We start from the raw sequence: 26,053 nt of genomic DNA, 5'->3' as shown, positions 1-26,053 counted from the left end.
CATCTGTTAAGTCCATCCAGTCCAGTGTGTCATTCAAAGCCATTGTTTCTTTGTTGATTTTCTGTTTAGATGATCTGTCCATTGCTGTAAGTGGGGTGTTGAAGTCCCCTACTATTATGGTGGTATTATGAATGAGTTTCTTTATGTTTGTGGTTAATTGATTTATATATTTGGGTGCTTCCACATTTGGAACATAAATATTTACACTTGTTAGGTCTTCTTGGTGAATAGACCCCTTAATTATGATATAATGCCCTTCATCTCTTGTTACAGTCTTTATTTTAAAGTCTAGATTGTCTGATACAAGTATCAAGGATACAAGTATGGCTACTACACCTTTCTTTTGTCGACCATTAGCATAATAGATGGTTTTCCGTCCCCTTACTTTCAATCTGAAGGTGTCTTTAGGTCTAAAGTGGGTCTCTTGTAAACAGCATATAGATGATCTTGTTTTCTTATCCATTCTGTTACCCTATGTCTTTTGATTGGAGCTGTTAGTCCATTGACGTTTAGAGTGAGTACTGAAAGATATGAATTTATTGCCATTATGTTGCTTGTAGAGTTGGAGTTTCTGGTGGTGTTCTCTGGTCCTTTCTAGTCTGTGTTGCTTTTGATCTTTTTTTTTTTTTTTAATCTTTTTTCCTCTCAGAGAGTCCCCCTTAAAATTTCTTGCAGGGCTGGTTTAGTGGTCATAAACCTCTTTAATTTTTGTTTGGGAAACTTTTAATCTGTCCTTCTATTTTGAATAACATCCTTGCTGGCTGGATAAAGAATTCTTGGCTGCATATTTTTCCAGTTCAGCACATTGAATATATCCTGCCACTCCTTTCTGGCCTGCCAAGTTTCTGTGGATAGGTCTGCTGCAAACCTGATCTGTCTTCCCTTGTAGGTTAAGGGCTTTTTTCCCCTTGCTGCTTTCATGATTCTTTCCTCGCCTGAGTATTTTGTGAACTTGACTATGATATGCCTTGTTGATGGTCGGTTTTTGTTGAATCTAATGGGAGTCCTCTGTGCTTCCTGGGTTTTGATGTCTGTGTCTTTCCCCAGGTTAGGAAAGTTTGCCGCTATGATTTGCTCATATAACCCTTCTACCCCTTTTCTCTTTCTTCATCTTCTGGGACACCTATGATTTTTATGTTGTTCCTTTTTAATGAGTCACTGATTTCTCTAATTTTTAAATTGTGGTCTTTTGTCTTAGTCTCTCCCTTTTTTTCTGCTTCATTCTCCATAAGTTTGTCCTCTATAATGCTGATTCACTGCTCTGCCTCATATCCTTACTGCTGTGGCATCCATTCGAGATTGCAGCTCAGTTATTGCATTTTTTATTTCATCCTGACTAGCGTTTACTTCTTTTATCTCCGCAGAGAAGGATTCTAATCTGTTTTTGACCCCAGCTAGTATTCTTATTATCATGATTCTAAATTCTGGTTCAGACATCTTGCTTGTATCTGTGTTGATTAAGTTCCTAGCTGTCATTTCTTCCTGCTCTTTCTTTTGGATTGAATGCCTTCGTTTCATCATTTTGAAGAAAAGGAATTGGTAAGGTAAAAAAAAATTAAAAAATTAAAAACAACACACACACAAAATCAAATAAATAATATAGATCCTAGGTGTGTTGTGGCCTGGTTCTTGAAAGGAGTTTAATAGATTAGGGAAAAAAAGGGATAAAAAAGAAAAAAAAACATTTGAAAATTTGAGAAAATGAATACAGTGAAATGAAATGATGGAAGTAAAATAGAATTTGAAAAATATAAAAAAAAGTAAAAAATATAGTAGAAAATAATAAGGAAGAATATTTTTAATAAAAACTGAAAATAAAAATAATTTCTCTTTCTGTATTCATGAAAAAGAAAAAAAATTTGAATAGATGTACCAGTGAACAGACTGAAATACGATTGAAACTACATCGTTTTCCCCTAGAGGTCAAACTATGAAGCACTTTATAGTCCATAAACTAAGCAGGCGGCAAGATTTGTGTTGTTCCTGAAAAGTGAGGTTGGCCCAGTTGGGCGGGGCTTAGTTTAAACGGCTCCATTCTCCACTAGATGGCACTGCTTACCTTACTGGGTGCATTGTTATGGTGCTTGTAGGTGGGTATGCGCATGCGCGGGAGGAGTGAAAATGGCGTCGCCCAGCTATTCAGTCTCAAGTGTGGGAACTCTGTGCTCTCCCCAACCAGCAATCGCACACCCGTCCTTTGTCTCCGGTTTCTGTCCACTCCCTGCTTTTAGACTGTCTGTGACCAAGCCTTCAGTTTGCCAGGAGGCACCTCTCTCCTGGGTTTTATCTCAGATGCGGCTGTATTTCCTAACCCTCAATTCTGAGGGACTGTGGCTTTGACCCGCTCAGATCCTTTGGGAGAGGGTCTCACCGAACAATGGCCAGTGCCGGCCACACCCAGGAATATTCGCAGGACTGTGCTGCTGCCGATGCCCAGAGACTGCAACTGGGTGCCAGCCTGCCCCAGAAAACGTTAACATGATCATATAGCACCAGCGTTTCAGGGATTATGGGAAATCACAACATACATCTGGTACCAGGTTTCACCCTTAACGACCTTGTTCCAGCACCAGCGAATGTGGGTGTTCGCTGGGGTCTGCTGCGACCAGCTGGCCACACAGTCTCTACCAAATGTCCTTCCAGCAATGGAACTGCTTCTCTCTGTGTGGCCCGTGGACGTCCCGGACGCTATTCTGCTCCTGGAGATTCGCCCTTCCCACCAGAGCACCACCAGGTATTGAGCTGTGGAGTTTCAGACTCTGCTCCCCCTGTTTATAGAGCCTTAATGGAATTTAAACCCTCTCCTTTCTCCCTTTTTTAGTTAAGTCCCTGCGGCTGTTTCCATTTTTCCACTTTCTCTCCAGCTGCTTTGGGGGGAGGGTGCTTTTCTCATACTCCACACCCCCTTCATCTTCTCTGTCCGCAAGCAAAAACAGCTCCCTGCCCTTTGCGGCTTCTCTCCTCCCCAGTTCACCTGTCCGCGCTGCGTACCTGCTTAATTTTGTGGTTCATGTTGTGCAGATTGTTGTGTTCATCCTCAAATCAGTTTTCTAGGTGTACAAGATGGTTTAGTGTTGATCTGGCTGTATTTCACGGACGCGAGACACAAAAAAAACTTCCATGCTGTTCTGCTATCTTGTCTCCTCCGGAAATCCATAAATACATTTAAATACATTATTCCCTGTTAGAAATAGGGTTGGAGAAGATGGTTGCAAGCTCTGAGTACTGGGAAAGTAGGTTCAGAGGCAGGTAGTTGCTCAGAAGGTGCCCTGGTTGTTGCTTACTTTCCAGTCGGTGAATCCCATCATTAATGGATTTCCTCACTAATCTGGCAGCCTTGGCTCTCCACCCTATTATAACTAGTGACACTAATATTCATCATGAGTGGGCAGCAGGTTCCTCCTTTCAGACAGCAGTTACAGACACACCCCTACAGGAGCATGAAAAGAGGGAAATCCCTTACTTCTGTGGGCAGAAACCAGGTGAATTTTCTAAACTTCAGCTAGTTTGCTTGGGAGAGAAGGGATTCAGGTACAGAATGCCTATTAAGGAAGAATGGCAACTGTTGAGTTGTCTTAACAGCCAAACCCCTCCTACAATTTATCAGGCCAAGCTTAGATCTGTTCAGAGACCACAGTAAAGGACTGGGAACTTTTTGCAGGGGGTCTTGACTGCTGTGAGGGAGCTTTGGCCCTTTGGGAAGAGTTCCCTGTGTCAAACCCTGTGACAATGGGAAACCATTGATGAATATTGAGTAGTATTCAAGCTCTTAGTTCCCTGGATGTGGCTTATAATGCTGTTAAAGGGGACCCACTAGAGAATGAAGAACTGTTAGGAGAAGCAATCTACCATGAGCCCTGAGCACTCCTGCATGTTCTCACTTCATGTGAATGTAAGCCCCTGACCACTTCCTGGGGCATATCTTAGTGTTCTGGCAGTAAGCAATCTTGAGAATTGAAGTAATGTCTCTTCCCTACTTTGCACTATAAAAATGTTGAATCTCCCAAGCTCAGCGTTCTTTTCCTGTGACACATCCCCCTGCATGTGTAGGCATCCATCTATCTAGACCTACCCCAAGTCACTTTTGTTGGGGAGGGGGGCTTGAAGAACTAGCACAAACCTGCTCACATTGCTTCCTGTAGGTGTAAAAGTTCTTTGTGTTTGATCTGGGAGTCTCATGTCTTCTACCAGTATCCATGATAAAATAGTAGGCTAACCTGTTAGTTGCAAGTAGGATAAAATTGTAGCCCTTTCATAGGCTACTCTGACAGTTTGGGTAACAAGGACAGGATACAGGTAGCCATGGCTTTCTACAAGAGAAAGGACATGGGTCGGGTGAGAGGATGTGAGAAAATAACCTGGGGTCTGGTAGGAAATACTGCTGAGCAAGTGGGTAAGGGTCCTTCACTGTCCCACCTGTTAATGAAATTTTTGAGGCAAAACAGCAAGAGGTAGGATTGAAACACATTGCCCAAATGGTACTTAGGTTGTTGTTCACTCTTTTCTGGACAGGAGGAGGAAAGAATGTTTTGACAACAAGGCAGTAAGCCTGTGGCCCCAGCTGAAGGCTCTATGGCTGTGGCTGATGAGTAGAGGGTTCCCCGAAGGTGAAATAAATGGCAATAAAGATACAGAGTTTGAATGGACCAAATATATTAGGAGTTTGTTATGACCAAGCAGGTAGCCATTTGAAGTGAAAGTAAATACATGACCTTGTTTACTGACACAAGGCCAGTCTCTATAACCCCTGATCCTTTTCTCCTTTTAAGGAAAGAAGCTATTTATGTTGGGGATCTTTGAGGAGGAGAGGGACTCCCTTTTAACAACTCTACTGAATATAAGCATCTAAGTCACCATCCTACTTGGTCCCATGGGCACAGGGAGCCCTGGGCACAGGAATGGTCAGAAGTACCAAGGACTGTGGGGCAGATCCATGGTAGTATGCAAAGTGGGCAAACAAAAAAATAGCCCCTGAACCCTAGGTGCTCCTCAGAGCCAAGAGGTACACTGGGGAAAAGGCAGCACTGACCCCAGAGCAGGAGTCAGAGAAAAGACCTTCCTGCTGACCCAGCTGCCCCCTGCAGGCTAGCCTCTCCTACTCCTGTGACTTCCTCGAACTCTTGGGTTGGAACATGATTTCTTGGTGGCTGTGGCTGTGCCTTGCAATATCAGTCTCAGATTGCTTGGTCTGAGTCCCTGTAGTTGGTGGGGGGAGTGGGGGAGTGCTTGACTTCACCTGGCAGGGTTTGGGCAAAGTCTGTAGTAGGAAAGGAAAACTAAATAACTGTAGGGGAGCCTCTACACTGGCTCAGTGTTACTGTTGTATGGCTTTCACAGTAATGTGTTATTGACAGCAATTATACATTAAATTGAAGTGTGAAAGTTTGCAAGTCTCCTATTCAGGGACTACTGCTTATAGAGAAGTGATTCCTGTTTCCTCTTGAGTAGCATAACAAAATACAGAATCCTAAGAGGTGAGAACGGAAAATCAACAGCTTTAGTTAGGTGAGAACTTGGTGACTGCTGGAGTACTCAGCCCATTTCCTAATATAGCAGTGCCACGTATCCTTTGCAGGCACCAAGTACACCCTTTGAAAAAGTTGGACAGCTGGGAGGCTACTACTGAGCTATTGTTGAAATGACGTCCGACCTGTAGAAGCCTGGTACCTGGCCTAACATCCCCACTTTGGGTTACACGAACTCAAACTTGAAATTAACAAAAAGCCCAACAGCCTTCCCTAGTCAAATGGAAATGATGCATTTTGGGGATGCAGCCGCTGCCCATCTTAGTTTTACTTGAAAAAGTGATACCCACTCCTTTGGAAAGACTGTATTCCAAGACTCAGCTGCCTGAAGCAAAGCCACTGGCTCAAAAGGGCCCTTGATTACAGAGACTTTCCCAGTCAGATGCCTGAGCCTGGTTCACTTATGGTCCAGCTAAGTTAAGAGCTGTCAATGTCAAGTGATGTTTCTGGAAACTGACTACAGTAAAGGCTGGTCAGCACAATGGGCTGAATTGAAGGCTATGACCCTCGTCCTAAGCATTCCTTAGAGACCAAACATGTTATATTTTTACTGACTCGGGCTATGGTCTATCACTTGGCAGACATAGACTGTCAGATTAAAGACACTCTTGGGGGCCACAAACTAAAAATGAATTGCAGCTATTAGTTGAAGTGTCTGGATCACTCATGTAGATGCTCACAGTGGGGGCTTATTCACTGAAGACCAACTGGAATCAAATTGCTGACGGAGCCTGTAACCACTCAGATTGCCACCATCATTGCCTGTATCCATCATCATACCAGATACGACATTACATGCACCATCATAGCCTGGGCACAGAGTAAAAGTTTTATGCTTCTGGTGCAGAGGCTACCACTACATGCCAGGTTTGTGACTCCTGTTAAAAGTCCTGTTAGTCTAGGGGCACCTCGGTGGCTCAGTCGGTTGAGCCTCCGACTTCAGCTCAGGTCATGATCTCGCAGTCTTTGAGTTCAAGCCCCGCGTCAGGCTCTGTGCTGACAGCTCAGAGCCTGGAGCCTGCTTAGGATTCTATGTCTCTGTCTCTGCCCCTCCTCTGCTCATGCTCTGTCTCTCTCTCTCTCTCTCTGTCAAAATAAATAAACATTAAAAAAAGAAAAAAAAAGTCCTGTTAGTCTAGCCATGAGTGAAGCCACATAGCCCAGGCATGGCCTCTATCCACTTCTGGCTGACTAACTCTGTCAGGCCTTTGGTTCCCTCTTGAGGTTACCAATAGTGCTTCAACAGGATACTTTTTCAGGTTACAGTGTTGCTGTTCTAGTCAATCAGCCAACTCTACCCTGTTTTGATCTTGGAACTAATCTGTCTCATGATTTTGTTTTCCTTGACCACATACATTCTGACAGTGGTGAATCTTTATTGTGAAAACCACTCAATAGCAGAGGGCTGATAATCAAAGTATTTGATTGACTTTCCACTCCTCCATCCACAGGCATCGACTATTGTTGAATGTTGGGACAGCCTACTGAAAAAACAGCCTACAGTCACAAGATTTCTGGCTACTTCACTTACCTTGTCCTGGTCAATACACCTTTGTAAAGCAGTTTGGCCACTGAATGTGGCTGTCCCCAGAAAGTGGTCACTTTGTCTTTACTGCAGTACTAAGATTCTCCAGAAAAAAAAGAATGAATATGTTCATGAATATATAAAGAGATGTGTTATAAGAAAATGGGTCACGTGATTATGGAGGCTGAAAAGTCCCAGGATCTGCTCTTGGCAAGCTGGAGATCGGGAGAGCCTGTGGTGTAGTTCCAATCTGAATCTAAAGGCCTAAGGACCAAGAGAACTGATGGTATAAGTTCCAGTTCAGGAGGAGGAAAAGGCTCATTTCCTGGCTTGAAGACAGGCAGATAGAGTGAATTCTCCTTTACCCCAACTTTTGTCCTATTCAGGTTTCCAACAGATTGGATGAAACCCACCTATTTTTGACAGGGCAGTTTGCTTTACTGGATCTACTGAGTCAAATGGTAATCTGATCAAGGAACATCCTCAGACATACCCAGAATAATGCTTAATCAAATATCTGGGGACCCCGTGTCCCAGTCAAATCGATGCATAAAATTAACTCTCATAGCTGCTTATGGTGTAATGATCAAAATGAGAGGGATTGGAGAGTGTTGTGTAGATTTATCCTGAAAATTCTGTTTTCAGCCCTGACCGTTGTTAGGCATGATGTTATATTTGCCCTAACAGCCTCCCCAGGCCCACCTTGTTACTACAACTTCCAGGTGGCAGCCTAGTCACATTGAATTCTGGTTCTCATTGAATTCTGTTTCAGGCGCTTGGATTCTCTCGTTGGTTTGACATGGTCCTAGATCATGACATTTGGAAAAAGAGTCACCTCTAGAGCCTTTCTCTGAAAGGAAAATGGCCTACTACGATTCTACCAAGCTGTTGCAAACTCCATAAACTTGACTGACTACTTGGTTTGACATCCCCCACTAGATGGCTCTGACCACAATTTGATAGTCATTCCCTTTAACCTACTGAGAAGTCTATCGGAAACATCAGGTGCACTTGCAGCTCCTATTCCTCTCTGTAAAATGCACAACCTCTACATGTCTCCGTCACCCCCATTCTTGTAGCTATTGCTGTTTCCTTAGGGGGTGGACAAATGCCACCTCACTGTTGGTGTGGACATATGGGACAGTTTGGGCCAACTGCCATCAGACCGTCTTTCCAACAATAAGGCCTGGTTTCAATCATACTTAAGTGGATGGGGACTCTGAAGCCTACCAGGTACCAGGAGGCCTCATTAGTGACACTGTCAACCTGTGTCCCCTAATTGATAATAGGTCCCAGTTAGGAGGTCCCAACAATTGTAAACAGGGGTATCACATATGACCTCAGGACTATACCTTCTATGTGGAAGTCAGGCATTAACTTGCCCCCTCCCTGAAAACATCGTGCCTTGTTCCGTAGGGAGGGTCATAAGCAACCTTCAAGTGTTTAAAGAAGAACCACCATTAGATCATGTAGCCCTCAGATGACTGTAGAAATTCCTCCAAGATGAAGCTGCCTTTGGTTACATAGGGGAACTTCCCGGAGGGTTGGCTGATTTATTTATGCACGTTCTGCAAGAAGTTATCCTATCTTGAGGGTCATCCTGTTTGAAATGTTGATATGAAATTCATCCCTGACTTTAGCTGAAGGCAACAATGATACCACCTCAGCCCTGGAAGGCATTTGGGTGGGCCTCAGTTCACTGGCCAATGTGGTTATGGATGATAGAATTGCCCTTGACTTCCTTGTGGGCCCAGGTAGAGTCTGCAAACACTAATACATTCTCTGTACCCAGATTAATGCCTCAGGCCGGGTTTAAGGTCAATACAGATATAAGAGAATGGCACCCAGCTTTCTAAAGCAGACCTTGATGGCTTATGGTTGGTTGGTTTTCTTGGGTTTTTTTTTTTTTTTAATTTTTTTATTTTTTTTATGTTGTTTGTTTTTCTACCTAGTTGAGCCCTGGCCCTTGGGTATGGGTAAGGTCAGTTTTGTAGATTGGTCTCATCCTGTTGCTTGGAGTTTTGTTGATACTATCCTTTTAGGATGGATTAAGTCCCATTTCTGTCAGATTAATCAGGGTGGCCAATAGAGTGGCAAACAAAATTCATCAGAAGTGATGTGTAAGGTACTGTGATGGTTGGAAGAGGAGTAACTATTTTAACATGGAGGCCTAGGAGGTTACAGGAAGTGAAACTTGTTTCATTTGAGCCATGAATGAGGATGAGTGCCAAGAGTGCCCATTTTACAGATGAGAAAACTGAGGCACAGGAGTTAAATAACTTGCCAAGGTCACTGAGGTAGGGAGTGGGAAGTCTGGATTTGAGCCAAGATCTTATCGCCTCCAAATATAGAGATTGCAACTCACTGTCTCAGGCATAAGACCAAGACCACCAGTCAAAGAATTGACAGAAATCTGGCATTAGCTTTAGATATTTTTCTAAAATTGACTTGGTGATTGATCTACAGAATTGGTGATTGTGAGTTTGGAGAAGTCTGGGTGAAGAGCCCTAGGACTTTGTGGGAGCCAATCTTTAAAAACAAATGTTTTAGACAAATAATAAGGTTTACAGAATAATAAAATGAACCACCTTAAAAAATTAGTCCCTTGGGTATCCTTAATCATGTCCTACTCCCTGCACTCTCAGAAGTAACTACTCCCCTGAATTTAGTATTTATTATTCCTATGCATTTTCTTCAACACTATATGGTATTGTTTTACAAGTTTTAAAACTATATATGGTATTTGGTTAAGGGTTCCCAAGACCACCCCTAGGTTCATAGACTCACTAGAAGGACTCATGGGACTCAGCCTAATAGTTGCACTCACAGCAACTTTATTACAGCAATGTAGTAAAGACACATTGGATCATAAGAGAAAAAGACCCAAGTGGAGTCTGAAGGAATCCATGTGTATTTCGTATGCTCTCTCCTTCTCCTGAGGGGTTGCACTAAGCACACTTTCCCCCAGCAAGGAAAATGCAGCATGTGCACCATGTTTCTGCCTAGGGAATCTGGGGACTGGTATGTCTGCGCCCTCTGCCTGGCATGTACCAAAATTCCAGACTCAGAAGAAAAGCAGGTGTTGAGAATAAGCTATATTGTGTTCAAATTGTCTGAGCAGAGTCCACATTTATTAATTGGAATTCTATAGAATTATGTCAATATGAACTCATGGGTTTTTATTCAGTGGATTATAAAACTATTATTTTGTCAACATATAATCATGTACACACGTATAAAATAACATATAATTTTAATTTTTTTAGGGGGGAGGGGTTCGTCTAATGCGCTGGATCTCTGGTTCTTTTTGTGGAGTTCTTTCTTGCGGGCCGGAACCTTTGCTGGACTCCCAGGCTGTTCGGGGAAATTTTAGGCGGTGATACCTATGAGCTGACAGGCAACCAATAGATACGAGCGTGGGGCAAGGGGACTGAGGGGAGGGATGAAGGGGGAGGAAATGGAAGGGTGGGGGGCGGAGCCAGGTTGCTGCCCGGCCCACGGGAGCAGAGGTAGGGCCAGGGCCTGAGCCAAAGCCAATCTCGGGGCTAAGCTGGAGCTGGTGGTGGTCGGGGAGAGCAAGGGGCAGGTCCACACGGTGTCTGGGACTGGGCTAGGGGCGCGGGAGAGAAAGGACTGTGGCGGCGGGGCAGCGAGGGGGCGGGGCCTCGCCAGCGCCCGTCCCATGGGGGGCGGGGCCGACTCTGGGCAGCGGCCAACTGCGGGTCCAAACGCCGGCCGGCTGCCGCCTCCGCGCGTCCTCGCCTTGGCTTCCCGGCTGGGTAGTCTGGACGTCCGGGTCTGTCGGTGTTTCCTTCTCTCCGTGGCCGTGTCGCCCTTTTTTTTTTTCAGTTTTCGTGTTGCTTCCGTGTCTTCCGCAGTCTCTCTCCCTCTCCCCCCTGCGTGGTTCATTCTCCCGCGCTTCGGTGTCCGAGACCTGAGAGCTGCCCGGCACCCAGCTCTGCTCCGAGAGAGATGGAGGAGCTGGGGTCCCGTGAAGGTGAGCGGGGCTGCGACATTGCAGAGATCCCCGAAAAGTGGGGCACTCTGAGTGTGGGGACAGGTTCGGCGGCACCGCCTGGGCTTAGGAAATCCAGTCTGAGGGGAATATTGAGTCAGAGCCCTCCAGTGGGCCAGGAATTCAGACATGGCCAGAGAGTATTCTTGGCTAGTCTATTTTTGTTTTCCTTCCAACGAAGCCAAACCTAAACCGTAGAATTACCATTTTAGAGATGAAAGGGAACCGAGCCAGGGGCAGCCCTTACCAGAAAGGGTTGTATGGGTTGTAGAGAGTCCCGAGCTGCAACTTAGGAGACCTGAATCTTGGTCCAGGCTTGCTGCTACTAACTTAAGTGGCCTAATATAAGCTTATTCCCCTCCGAGGGCCTGAGTTTTCCCATGTGTACAATGAGAGGGATTTGGAGTGCTGGATCTCAACAGGCCTGACAAAGGATGGGTGCTTTTTAAATATTAATTGTTAGGAATAAATAAATGAGTTAGGGAGGCCTCTTTCTGGGGTTCACTGATGGCTGCCTGCTGCACTGAATTAACTGGAGTCTTTGGAATTGCGTTGTTCTTTTATGCTGAGAAATAGGTGGCATTATCCTCATTACAAGTCAGAAAAAAGAGACTCAGAGATAAAATGACTTGCTAGTAAGTGTCAAAGCACATTACACTTCAAAGTCCAGGCTACACTATACTCTCTCCCAGTAAGAGAGCAGGGAGGATTATATGAAGTAGCAATTAATAGCTTGAGTTCTCTGCTAACATGAACAACACCAAAGCAGAACTGTATCTAATCCTTCTCTATCCTTAGTTCCCAGTATATGGTTTGTGTGAAAGTTTGGGTTTCAGTGCCAGAGTCGTCTATGCTGCTTACCACTGTCGTCACCATGATCAACATAACCATAATTAACAAAAAGTTAATGATAGTGATTCTAATTGTTATAGTGATAACAAAGCCATAAGTGAAATTGTGAAGACATCGAAAGTTTTAATATTTTTACTTATATAGTGCTTTAAAGTTTATAAAGCACTTTTGAATAGTTCTTCATATTGGTCATCTTATATAGGTATTATCTACATTTTACAAGCATAGGAGTCCCAAGACCTAGAGAGATTAAGTGACTAGCACCAGGTCACACGGAAGTATAGATGGGATGTGAATCAAGCCCCATATGAGAAGCTGTGCTTCCGCTTTGGTGCTGTCTCCACTACCTCTCCCTCTCCTTTTTCCTAGTTGCTCCTCCCCACTCCATGCCTATTCTTTGCTTTATTATTATCACCCAGGGAATTCATGGGTGTGAACTAATAATCATGTGTTAACTGATCATTAATAGTGTGGTATTCGCTTGTAATTAATGTGTGGGCACATGAAAGTTTAAATACAATCTTTCCCAGAGGCGTAGACGGATTTAAATACTTTTAAGAAAGAGAGTTGTGTTATCATCATCATCATCATCACCATCCACAGGTTTCAAGGAATAAGACTACCCTTGATCCTTGAACAACACAGCTTAGAATTGCAGTTTCACTTAAAGAAGCATTTTTAAATTTTTTTTTCAACGTTTTTTTATTTATTTTTGGGACAGAGAGAGACAGAGCATGAACGGGGGAGGGGCAGAGAGAGAGGGAGACACAGAATCAGAAACAGGCTCCAGGCTCCGAGCCATCAGCCCAGAGCCTGATGCGGGGCTCGAACTCACGGACCGCGAGATCGTGACCTGGCTGCAGTCGGACGCTTAACCGACTGCGCCACCCAGGCGCCCCTAAAGAAGCATTTTTAAAATAAATATAGTACAGTACTAGAAATGTGTTTTCTATAACTTGTGATTTTCTTAACATTTTCTTTTCTCTAACATTATTGTAAGAATACAGTATATAATACATCTATACATACAAAATATGTGTTAATTATTTATGTTATTGGTAAGGCTTCCAGTCAACAGTAGGCTATTTGTAGTTTTGAGGGGAGTCAAAAGTGATACACAAAGTTTATACCCCCCCAGAGTTGGGGTCAGCACCCCTAATCCCTGTGTTGTCCAACAGTCAACTGTAGAATATGTAGTGATTGACAGTCTAAAAACAATAACTGCCATATATTGAGCTCATACTATGGCATGGGCTCTGTAACAACCACTTTAATTTTTAGCTTAATTCTCTCAACAACTCTACTGAATTTTATATATGAGGATCCTGAAACATTAGGAAAGTTAAATAACATGCCCAAAGTCAGGTAGTCCTAGTGGGGTCCTAATCCTATGTTCTTAACCATCACGCCAGCTTGGCTCAAGGACAGATCTTTACTTAGGAGACCCTGACCTTCTCTGGCAGGAGAGCCTGAGTTGAGGAGAGAGAGGTGTGCTCTAGTACTTTGTGAAGAAGACAATTCCCACTTGCTTTTCAATTCTGCTACTGAGAGCACAGAATTGGGAGTGAGGGGAGGAGGCTTTTCTTCTGGACTCCGGAAGCTAACTCCCCATTCCTCTCATGATAGTGAGTCACGGTTCTTCTTTCTTTAAGTTAGAAACAAGTGACCAAGTGAATCATTGGTATGCCTTTGGATAAGTTTGTCTTGATTGACATTAGGCACCTGTGGCCAAAAGCAGTGCAACTTTTTCTTTCAGTTTATTGCCCACAGGCTACCTGGGAGATTGGTCTAAAATGCATACTTGATCATGCCGTTCCTCTGCCAAAAACTCTTGAGTGGCTCCCTCTCTGTGGGATAAACACCCTAATAAGGTAGCAAGGCCTCCCAGGACCTGGATTCTGCTGACCCCTTCAGTCCCACTTCTGCACTCCGTTCTAGTCATGCTGCACTGTCGACAGTCCCCACAGCTCACTGTTTTCTATCATTTGTAGGCTTTTCACATTCACCCCCTCTGCCCTTTTCACCCTTCAGTTGGCTGACTCGCTATTCATCCTTTAAGATCCAGCTCACTCATTCATTCAGTCATTCAACAGATAATTCGTCAAGTGCCTATCAATTACCAGGCATGGTTCTAGGTATAATGGTGTAGCAGTGAAGAGAACAGGCTCATCCCTGCCCTTTATGGAGCTTCTGTTGTGTAGTATATATTAAACAAGTATAATCTGGATGATAAGTGGCATGGAGAAGAGAGCAGAGGGGATAGAGAGGGGCAGGGGAGTTGTCAGGAAAGGCCTCATAGATTAGATGACATTGGAACAGGGCTGAAGGAGTTTAGGGAGTGAACTCTGTGGTTATGTGAAACAAGAATGTTCTAGGCACAGAGCATAAGGATATGAGGCAGGAGTTCACTTGACTCAGTTTTTTTCTCTCCAGAAACCCTCCACTGCCCTGATCTAGACTGATCCTTTTTCTGTTTTCCTGCGCGCTATCATGTTGACCTCTAATGTGGCACTTATTGCATGATACTGTAATTGTCCCTGTGTGTCTGTCTCCCTCACTTGGATGTGGGCAGGGACTTCTGATTCCTTTTTGTCGCCTCAGCACCTACCTTTTGGCCTGACTTGGAGTGGGCACCCAGAAGTATTTACTAAATAAATGAATAAGGCCTTCTGGGCCTCATTTTTATAGTCTGATAATTTTTACAAGTGATTTATATGAAAGGGTTTGAATGACAGATAGTGAAAGATAAAAAAATTCTAAGCCTGCTTCTGTCTGGCTTGATTCCCTTTTTGGGCCTCTGAGCAGTAGAACCCCTGATTTCTTTGAGAAGTGTACCTGCAGACTTACATTTTCAGCATTATGACAGGCTAGCTAACCTGTAACATTGTAGATAAAATATAACAAAGTCCTTTATAGCTGAAATTGCAAGAAAGTAAGAGAAATTCCCAGGGACCTAGAAGCCAAGAGTAAACTGAAAACCAGACTAGTTAGCCCCTTAACCTGACCTCAGTCGCCCTGGATGTTTGCTGCTGTCACTTACCTAGAAGTTTGGGCTTTAGTAGACCTGCTGTTGCAGTGGATGAAACTGTGGGCCCACATGGTGTAGCGGAACTAAGATCGCTGCGTGAAACTAGGTCCCTTGAAAGTCCGCACCCGCTGGTATGGTGGACTAGGTAAAAAGAATTCTTTTTGCTGACACAGAGAGATGATAAAGATTGCCTCTTATCCTAGGCTCTAATAGAGGGGGAAAGTTTCCCCAGAGAGTTCTTAACCACAGGCTTTTCCTCATATGGATTTGGATTTATATTTATATTATCCGAATGGCCTAAAACCTCCACAGAAATTGACATGGGAAACCACCCAGGCTGGTAATACCCCTGGATGCTTGGCAGCAGCCCATGAAGAATCTCCGTAAAGACATACTTGACACAGGCTGCATAGGATTTCCCCAGAGTGTGGAGGATAGATTTGTTCAATGAGCATGCGTATTGCTTGCTTTGTGCTATTGAGACCATGGTGTTACCTTTGGACAAAAAAGTAAACGTTTGAGTACATCCGTGCCTCCCTGTGTGTGATCTTCAGAAATAGAATGATAGAGCAGAACTTGTGCACAGGCCAGCATTTGGGTATGGCCCCACATTTAGCTGCCTCCTATCCTTGCAGAGGTCATGGAAGAAGTGACATCGTGCTCCTTCAGCAGCCCTCTGTTCCAGCAGGAAGACAAGAGAGGGATCACCTACCGGATCCCAGCCCTGCTCTACATCCCCCCCACCCACACCTTCCTGGCCTTTGCAGAGAAGCGCTCCACGAGCAGGGATGAGGATGCTCTCCACCTGGTGCTGAGGCGAGGGTTGAGGACTGGGCACTCGGTACAGGTGACTCCTCATCCCAGATCTGGCTCTCAGCCTCAATCTCTCTCCACATTGCTTAGAGCACTTCAGGGCCTGTGCCCTTTCCCATCTGTGCTGGAAGAACCCTGCGTGGGAGATGAGGAAGAAAAAAAGAAACAGTAAAAGCAACGGCTCTCACTTACTGAGTACTTCCTGTGTGCTAGGTGCACATTAGATTCTCGATAACCACTCTGTTGTGACATAGGCACGGTTGTCAGTCACATTTTGCAGATGGGGAAACTGAAGCTCAGAGAGGTTGCCACTTTGCTCACGGTCACATAGCTGTAATAAAACAGCAGAAACAGGCTTTAAATTCCATCTCTGATTCCAGAGGCCTCCACGGTTCATTCAAATTCAGCTAACATGTGGTGTGTTTTTCATTCACATTTTCTTTTGTTCTTATAAGTCATCCAGGGAAGGAAGGAAGCATCGTTAGTCCAGTTTTCTGATCAGGGATTCTGGTATTCCAAGAGATAGGTAGCTTGTTCAAGACAACTAGCAGATGGTGAGGGCAAGGATAACAACAATCCTCCCCCTTCTGCATGGTTTATGTGAGGTGCATACTATCCCCATCGTAAAGGAGGAAATGGGATTAACAGTGGTTTGCCTCAGACACACACCTACTAAGCAGCAGAGGTGGGGATGGAGCCCTTACCCCTAAGTAGCACATTTTTACTGCATTTTTCGAGAGCAAAGAATGATTGCTGCCCTTGGGCCTGTGAGTATAGGGTTATTTCAGATCCCGTTTTTCTTTTCTCTTGCAGAGCTGGTTGAGGATCAGATGAGACCATGGATTTGAGAGCCTTTTGTAAACAAACATATATATCTTTATAATAGGCACTCTAATCCTGCTGGTTTTCTACTCATGGAGATATCCCCATGAAAACATTACCTCTATAGGGATGACTTTTTTTTTTTTCTTCTTTCTTTTTTTGCTATTACAGTGCAAATGCTTTTCTGCTGAATGTGGGCCTTGCCAGCAACCCTTGTCTCTGCTCTGGATGACTTGCTCACATCTCCTTGTGGGAATGATTTTTACTTTAGGGAACTTTCAGTCCCTGCTCTTTCACCCATCTTGTCATGAGCCTTCCTCATGGCTGCTTCCTAGGACCACACCTCTGCTTGTATCATTGGCCTCCAGAGGGGCCCAGCGGGGCAGCCTACCTTGGAGTTCTAGTTTTTTATTCCCTCCAGGACAGGCATTGCCTGCGGTCGTGTTGCCCTGCTTTCTATTGCAAACAGTTAGGCTGTTGAGCACTTTTTACTGGACCATGCTTGTTGTGTAACCTCAGAAACGTTCACAGATGTGTCCACTTGAACTCATTCTCCCTTCTCTGTATTTTATCCCTTCCATTCTCTGATTTATCTGGCTGTAGAATCTTGAAGTTAGAAGAATCATCAGCCTAGCTTCTTTCCCAGTAAAGAGATCTTCTGTATTCCCTTGGTAGCTACTAATATCTTAGGGGTTAAGAACATGGCTTTGGAGTCAGGCAAGACCTACCATTTATTGGCCATGTGACCTGGGACGTTTGACTCTTCTCTGTTTCATCATCTATAAAATGTAATTAATAACAGCAATTGCATAGTAGGAATTCAACATTAGTCATCTTCTATAAAGGATCTGCTTACACAACTCCTCAGATGAGGAACTTAATCCTGTGGCAACTGTTAACTTTTGTTTTTGGAGTGAGACAACCTGTACTTCTCTATAATTACCCATTGGTCTTGTTCCAGCTTCTGGGACATCCGATCTATACATAATAGAAAGTCCCTTTTCCAGAGAATGCTCTTTGATGTACCTAAAAGCAGTATTCATACATGCTGAGTCTTTTGATTTGGGCGCTTGCCAGCTTCATTCTTTTAGTGGCTCTTAAGACCACGGTCTTGATTTCGTTTCTGGGCCCTTGAAAGCTGTGATTACTGTCTTTGGGATTTGATTTGGAATGTCAGTGTCCTTTTTCAAAGAATGGTCCTTTGAATTTAGGGCTCCAAGGATAGACTGACCAGCTCAGCAATGAGGTGGCTATCCTGTTTTTTATCCTTTTAATGCAGTCTTTTAATACATAAAGTAGCATTTGTTTTTTTGGCAGCTGCATAATACAGTTGACTAATGTTAAGTAGACCATCAGCTAAAACCTCTTAATCTTTTTCACGTTTGCTGGTTTAAAAAAATACATTATATATATTTTTTATTTAAAAAATTTTTAATGTTTATTTAAACATGGACCGCGAGATCATGACCTGGGCCGAAGTTGGATGCCCAACCGACTGAGCCACCCAGGTGCCCCCCCCCCCAAATTTTTTTAAATTGTAGTAGGATCGAGGCTCCTGGGTGGCTCAGTCATTAAGTGTCCGAGTTCGGCTCAGGTCATGACCTCATGGTTTGTGAGTTCGAGCCCTGCATCGGGCTGTGTGCTGACAGCTAGGAGCCTGGAACTTATGTCAGATTCTGTGTCTCCCTTTCTCTCTCTGCCCGTCCTCCGCTCACACTGTCTCTCTCCCTCTCAAAAATAAATAAGCATTTAAAAATTTTTAATCGTAGTAGGATATACCTAAATTTTCCATCTTAACCATTTTAAGTGTACATTGCAGTTTTGTTAACTATAGGCACATTGTGGTGCAACAAATCTCTGCAACGTTTTCATCGAGACTGCTGCTTTATACTCTTTGGACAACCCTCGTTTCCCCCTGCCCCATCTGCTAGCTACCACCATTCTTCCTTGTTTTTATGAGTTTTTAGATACTTTGGATACCTCATGTAAGTGGAATCATACAGTAGGTGTGTTTTTTTGTGATTGGCTTATTTCACTGAGCATAATGTCCTGAAAGTTCATTTGTGTTGTAGTGTGTGACAAGATTTCCCAGGCACCCCAATACTCCTCTTTAAAATGTTTATAATGTGGAGTGGTAACACATATGTAGAAAACATAACATAAATGTCAAATGTACAAAACATGGATGTCTGCTCTGTGAACTGACAAAGCCAACACTTGTGGACTCATCACTTAGCTCAAGAAATAGAATACTACCAGTACCTCAGAACCTTCTCTTATGCCCCCTCTCTTTCCCAGAGATAATTACTATCCTTATTTATAGCTCTGGAGTTTAGTTTTGCTTGTTTTTAATCTTTATTCTTTATGTTTGGCTTCTTTTGTTCAGTATTTTTGAGGTTTATCTGAACTGTTGTGTACAGGCTTCTCTGAGTATTCTTGTACATGTTTTTGCTAATACGTGCATGCATTTTTGCTGGACTTATGCCTAGAAATGTCATTACTGGATCATAGGGTATGTTTATGTTCCCCTTCAGGAGATAATGCCAGCCAGTTTTCTAGAGTGGTGGTTGTGAAGGCTAGTCTACTTCAGTTTCACCCTTGCTCTGCATTTAGCTCTTTAAAGTTCCATCTTAAAGCATGGGGGTTTACCAGGGCCCCAAATTTTTGTCCTCCTAGCCCCATAAGGCTGTCAAACAAATTGTTCAGCTTCTCAGCTTTTCAGTTATCTCTTTGAGAATTAGCAGAGATACCCTGAGAGGAAAAAGGACTTGAAATACCAGGCCAACCTCTCTGAATGAACTTCTCTCAGTTCTTGGCCTATAATTCCTCATTGTCTTGTTTCCTCCCTGATGCTTTTAGCCAGATGTTTTTGTCTTAATATTTTATCTGTCGTCTCCAGTCTCAATGGAAATGTTGGTTCAAATTACCTAGGTCGCTGTTACAGGAAGCCCTTTTCCTCCATATTTCTGATGCAAAAAGTAGCATGCTGCATCCACTGGTCTGTACTTTGCTTTGTTCATTTAACAATATGTTAGGGAGATCTTTCCATCTCAAGGTGTAGAGGCCTTCCTTTTTCTTTTTGCATCTCTTGCATTGTGTGTTCATGTAACCAGTCCCCTGTTGATGAATATTTGGGTTCATGATATTTTGCTTTTCCAAGCAATGCCACAGTGAGTAAGTAATCTTGTATATACTTAATTTGATGAGCAGATATACCTTAGGATAAATTCCCAGAATTAGGCATGCTGGGAAAGGATGAATGCATCTGGAATTTTGATATGCCCTACATAAATGTTGAAGCATTTTACACTTTGGTCCATATAAGAGAGTACCTGTTTCTTCACATTTTTGCCAACAGAATATTGTCAAAGTTTATGCCGTTGCCAGTTTGTTAGATGAAAGGTACTACATCAATTTTAATTTTAATTTGCTTTTCTGTTTTATGTGTGAGGTTGCACATGTTTTTGTTGTTTTTTTCCTCTTTCTGTGAGTTGTCTGGTCTTCCTCTTTGCCCATTTCAGATGGGTTTCTGGAATTTTTTTTTTTTTTTTACCAATTTATAATACAGTTTTAAAAATCTATTAAGGAGATTAGGCCTTTCTTTGTAATATGTCTGAGTAGGCATTATCTCATTTTAGCCTTACAGCAACTCCTGTGTGAGTATGTTGTTACATTTTCCACTTCATTGATAAAGAATTTGAGGTAAAGTACGTTCAAGTAACTTGCCTGAGGTCACACAATGAGTGATGAAGGCTGGTTTGAACTAGGTATCTCTGACTCCATGCTTGAGTTTTTAATGCCAGTGTTATGAATTGCCTCCCCAGGATAGTAGAGGAAGGAAAAACTCTTTGTTTTAAATTTCCCTTTATTTGCCTAAATTTCATATTTGTCCACCTTGCTTTACTTTTCTTCATTTCCTTTCTTTTTCTTTTTTTTTCTACTTCCTTCTACTTTTCTTGGTTTTTCTTTCTTTTAAAAAATATTTGTTTAGCTCCTGTCATGTGCTGGGTCCTCCTCAAAAGACTCATAATCTAGGAAGGGAGCCAGTCACACAAAAAAGGATGATTATTATATAATAAGTTCTATAACTCTTCTGTGTGTACAAAGAGGAAGCTACCAGTTGCTTTGGTGAGAGGAGGGAGCAGAGGAAGTTCATAGAAAGCTTTACAAAGGAGGGGACTTTTGAGTTTGGAGGGTGAATTGGGCATCTAGACAAAGTGAGGAAGTGTTCTAGACAGAGGGGACGGCTTATACAATATCTAGCATTGCCTCTTCCCAGCCTTATAAATCATCCTGTAATGTTTGAGAATTTAGTGAATACTTGAGCCTTCATGATTTCATAGATTTTAATATCATTTCTTTCTTATCACTGAAAAAGACTAATGCTTTTAATGAGCCTCATGTATTCCTATTAGTCTCTCACTCCTGCTCTCTCCCCCTTCCCCTTGTCTAGTGGGGACCTTTGAAGCCACTGATGGAAGCCACATTACCTGGGCATCGGACCATGAACCCTTGTCCTGTGTGGGAGCAGAAAAGCGGCTGTGTATACCTATTCTTCATCTGTGTGCGAGGCCACGTCACCGAGCGTCAGCAGATCATGTCAGGCAGGAATGCAGCCCGCCTCTGCTTCATCTGCAGTCGAGACACTGGCTGTTCATGGAGCGAGGTGAGGGACTTGACTGAAGAGGTTATTGGTGCAGAGGTGAAGCGTTGGGCCACATTCGCTGTGGGCCCAGGTCATGGCATCCAGCTACAGTCGGGGAGGCTGGTCATCCCTGCATATGCCTACTACATTCCTTACTGGTTCTTTTGCTTCCGGCTACCATGTAAAGCCAAGCCTCATTCCCTGATGATCTACAGTGATGACCTAGGGGCCACATGGCACCACGGCAGGCTCATTCAGCCCATGGCAACAGTGGAGTGCGAAGTGGCAGAGGTGACTGGGAGGGGTGGCAACCCCGTGCTGTATTGCAGTGCCCGGACACCAAACAGGTGCCGGGCGGAGGCTTTCAGCGATGACCGTGGTGAATGCTTTCAGAGACTAGCCCTGAGCCGACAGCTCTGTGAGCCCCCGCATGGCTGCCAAGGCAGTGTGGTGAGTTTCCGGCCCCCGGAGATCTTACGTGGGTGCCAGGACCCTAATGGCAAAGATGCTTCTACCATTCAGCAGAGCCCTCTACTGGACAGATCACTAAGGCTAGAGCAAGAAGCTGGAACACTGTCTGAATCATGGCTCTTGTACTCACACCCAACCTGTAAGAAGCGGAGGGTCAACTTAGGCATCTACCTCAATCAGACCCCCTTGGATGCTGCCTGCTGGTCCCACCCCTGGATCTTGCACTGCGGGCCCTGTGGCTACTCTGATTTGGCTGCTTTGGAAAAGGAGGGCTTGTTTGGGTGTCTGTTTGAATGTGGGACCAAGCGAGAGTGTGAGCAGATTGCCTTCCGCCTGTTTACAGACCGAGAGATCCTGAGCCATGTGCATGGGGACTTCACCAGCCCTGATAAGAACCCTGAGCCAATTGAAAGCTAAAAACTGACTTAGGACCCAATTTTCCATGGAAAGGAAACCACAGAAGGCAACCACAGCCAGGATAATGGAGGCCAGGTTAACAGAAGTTATTGAAGCCTACAGAGAATCCAAAAACTTAATATTGTGCTCCCTACCTTTTTTCCTTCTCCTCCAAGGAGCAAAATGAAAAATTTTCCATAGCTACTACAGTGGAAAGAACTATGAGTTGGGAAACCATGATGTGGTCCTGGTTGTGCCACTGGCTTGCTGAGGGATGTTGAACATATCACCTGAACTCTCTGGGCGTCAGGTCTCCATTTGTAAAATGAGAGGATTGGTTCTGGGATTTTTCTTCTTCTCATTTCTAGGAAAGACAGAGTGTCTGCATGCTCCATGATCAGCAAATGCTGGCTCCGTAGCAGACTCTGATCTCAAAAGGGAAGTCAGAGGACTCATCATTTCCAATGACTCACCACTCATCCAGGTGTGAGGCTACAAGCAGGTGTTCTGGCACGAAGGAAGATCTGGATGTTTTGTTCTGTTCTTAATAACAAACACACACACACACACACACACACCCTTTTAATCATGTTTAGAACTCTATAGGTTCTCTGTCCTAGAGGAATTGGGCAAAACAGTAGGATCATGAGGTCACCTACCTTCTCCAGCTTTGCAGCTGTGTTCAATCTTCCTTCCTTATCTGGAATGCTTACTCCCTAAGGAGAAAATGAGAAGCTCAATGCCAGTGGCCCTTGATAATGGCACATATTTTTTTTTATTTTTTTTTTAACATTTATTTATTATTGAGACACACACACACACACACACAGAGCATGAGCAGGGAAGGAGCAGAGAGAGAGGGAGACACAGAATCTGAAGCAGGCTTCAGGCTCTGAGCTGTCAGCACAGAGCCCAACACGGGGCTCGAACTCACAAACTGTGAGATCATGACCTGAGCCAAAGTCAGTTATTCAACGAACTGAGCCACCCAGGTGCACATATTGTTTCTGATGGCATTACTTTTATGGAAGAGGAACCTGAAGTTCATTTACTAGGATGGTTCCTGATGAGAAAAGGACATGGATTAGGACTTTAAAGTATTGGACAGAATTTCCCATGGTCTCTGCCCTCAAGGAGCTCACAGTTTATGGGGCTAGAAGTGGGAGAAAATTCAGGAAGATCAATGCAGCTAGTTTGTAGATGTTGGGCTTTAAGTTGAGGTGATGGTAGCTCTTGATGTCATTGTCTTAGTTGCATCTTCTTTGTGCTTGGAGTCATCTGCCCCAGGGCTTGACCAGGCTTCTGGGTTTCCCCCAGGCCCATTTTTCTCAGAATGTTGTTCTGGCCTAGCCACTTCTTTACCCATGGAGGATGTCTTTAGGAAGACCATTAGGAAGGTCTCTGGACCTCAGACCTCTGAATCAGGCCTCTTTTTTTGGACCTGCTACAAATACTGTTTGTGGAGTAGGGCTGCCTCTTTGTCTGATAGGTTTGGGGCTAAACTTTGCCAGTGGTGGGTCTCTCAGATGATACCAGATTGGTTGTTCTTATTTTAGATTCTTTCCCCATAGCCTATTATTGTAACAGAAATTCTATCATGAGATACTTGGTTTTCCTCCCTATTTTAGGAGAAAAATACCTTGTATCAGAGAACTATATTTGGTGCTGAGTAATGGCCCAGAGAGCAAGTGTTAGTCTTGGAGCATAGCCTAGGAGGCTAGGGGTTGGCGGTTGCCCCAGTCCTATGGGGAAGAGTCGTGCAGGATGAAAGCAGAGATTAACTTCACCTACTCCTGCATATGGCTTAAGTCCATGGCTTAGAGTGACTTCTTAAGATTCCCTTAGCCTCTCAGCCATTTGTCAAAGTTATTCTCCCAGCACACAGTTATGATCATTCACTCACTCATTTGTACATTTACCTAAATATTCTTGAGAGCCTTGCATAATGTAAGGTGCTTCCTATTGACATTCCCTGGTTGAAAATTATGTGTGGCTCTTCATCGCCTGCTAAAGGGTGTCTACATTTTGTCTGGCATGTAGGGCTGCCAGTTGTTGGGTGGGGTAATGAATACTTATCTCTCCTTCATATGAATCCCACTGTCAGAGAAGACCTCTGTCGAGATGGCAGTGGAGGGGGTGACAGACCTGCTGGTATAGGGAGGAGCTGGGGAAGGGCAACCCTCTCCTGAGTAGTAGTAGAAACTTCCTGTTCTGCAAAGCTTTCCTGAACACCATCCCCAAATAGATGGGAACAGGGGGGTGGCTCCGTTCTCCAACAAGGTCTAAGGGATGGAGAAAATGAAAATATCAAGACTTCTTTGGAACCATCCAAGGAGGGACCTCAGTCACATGCCAGTGTGGACCACAGCCGTCCAGTACCAGCACTCATTGGATGTCTTCTCCATCTCTGAATTGCCCTTCCCTTTCTCCTTCCCCTTTGCTTCATGTTTGCTTCTCCTTAGTGATTAGCAGTGAAACTCCTCATAGGCAAAGGGCCTGTGTGTATATTTCAGGAATAGCAAGAAAAGAGGGTTGAGTGATCCGACATTTGTAATCCAATTACAGAAGTAATCCAGAATGAGGATTAGGGAGAGGAACAGAGTGGGCAGTGGTGGTTCTGAAGCAAAAGAGCAGCAGGGTAGGAGTCCTGGCACCTTAAGGAAGAGAGAGAATGTGGCACAGATAGAGACAGAGGCTGGAGAGATGGTGTAGGTGGAGGCCTCTGTGAAGAAGAAATGATTTGGATGCTATATTTGGACCTGTTTATCCTGGTCACCTATCCCCCCTCGTATCCATGGGATATCATGCAACTGCAGCCACAGATCAGAGACATGGCACCCTGTCTGTTGGGTAGCCCGAGGGACCCATAGAGGTCAGCCTAAGGCTGCGCAGCCTCCTTTCCAGGGTAGTAGGATTCAGTGCTTCCATTTCAGCCAGATTAGGCTGCTCAGGCTTCTTCAGTAGGCTGTGAGTTTTCCCCACTGCATTAGTCAGTAGATGTCATGCCATCCTCTCCTGTGCTGCCAGAGTGCACAGTGGAAGCCTCCCTTTGGTCATCACCACAGCTTGCCATGTATTTCTGTTGTTGTGCCCTGTAGGCCTCTGCGAGGCTCTGAATTCCTTGAGGGCCAAGGCTCTATGAATCCTCCCTCTGTGCTTTTTACCTTGAATCACAATGGTTGCTTTAGAAATATATGCTTTTTCTATTATATTCTGAATTCCCTGAAGGTAAGGACTGTGTCCGATTCTTCTCTTTGTCCTCTGCACCCGGCACGGGGGCCTGTCACAGAGCCTGGCACAGAACAGACAGCAGTAAAGTTTCACTGAAGGAATAAATGAGTCAAAGATCCTTGGCCTTCTGGAGATAAGAGACAAGGCCAGGGCAAGCTCCCCCACAGGGAGAAGCATACTGTATCCCCTGTAGATTGGATAGTGTTCTAAACTTGCTGAGCACTCACTCTAAATTAGTCTTCTCTATGCTGGCTTGCTTCCAGGTCAGCCCGGATGTCCCAGGATGACAGCCTAAGACTGAAGCTAAGCCTTGACTTGGGGTTGTCATTTCAGTGGTATTTCCCTTCTGTCCCTGATTGGAGTGTCTATAACTGCCTGTCAGAGGGGGGGTGCTCTGGTTCAGTGTGGTCTGAGCACGTCTTGGCTCCGTGATACCAAGTGCCAGAAGTGCCCTCCGTACCATAGAAACTACCAGGACTCTGAAACAAAGAACATGAATAAAGAGCCTAATTCCGATGACTGCTGTTTGTTTTGTTGTTGTCGAACAGTGAGATGATTATCCTAATACTTCTGTCTAGTTTGTACCCAACTTCTTTTGAAAAATGGATTTGACTTTTCCTAAGGACTTTTCTTGCTTTTCCTAAGGACTTTTACTTTCAGAAAGCTTTACTAATAATCTTTGTACTTGGGGTGCCTGGGTGACTGAGTTGGTTAAGCATCCGACTCCTGG

General features: G+C 44.2%; 1 protein-coding gene across 10 annotated transcripts in view; it reads left to right on the top strand.

The window, feature by feature from the left end:
* The window catches only part of NEU3 (neuraminidase 3), a 31,495-nt gene extending 5,656 nt beyond the window's left edge, over nucleotides 1-25,839 (top strand). Inside the window, exons 2-5 of one of the 10 annotated variants that reach the window (XM_045038740.1) lie at nucleotides 2,568-2,734; nucleotides 10,929-11,047; nucleotides 15,581-15,792; nucleotides 21,034-25,839. In XM_045038740.1, the coding sequence (XP_044894675.1) occupies nucleotides 2,577-2,734; nucleotides 10,929-11,047; nucleotides 15,581-15,792; nucleotides 21,034-22,113 (1,569 nt within the window). In that variant the 5' untranslated portion in view covers nucleotides 2,568-2,576 and the 3' untranslated portion in view covers nucleotides 22,114-25,839. Of the gene's footprint in view, nucleotides 1-1,978; nucleotides 2,735-10,523; nucleotides 10,560-10,607; nucleotides 11,048-15,580; nucleotides 15,793-21,033 lie in introns of those variants that run through there. The other 9 variants (XM_019811820.3, XM_023239433.2, XM_006936925.4 and 6 more) reach the window with 9 other exon arrangements.
* Nucleotides 25,840-26,053: the final 214 nt, after the last annotated feature.

This window comes from Felis catus, chromosome D1, assembly GCF_018350175.1.
Source record: "Felis catus isolate Fca126 chromosome D1, F.catus_Fca126_mat1.0, whole genome shotgun sequence".
NCBI classification, from domain to species: Eukaryota; Metazoa; Chordata; class Mammalia; order Carnivora; family Felidae; genus Felis; species Felis catus.
Note: the sequence above shows the minus strand (reverse complement) of the source record. Positions and strands in the feature narration are given on the sequence as shown.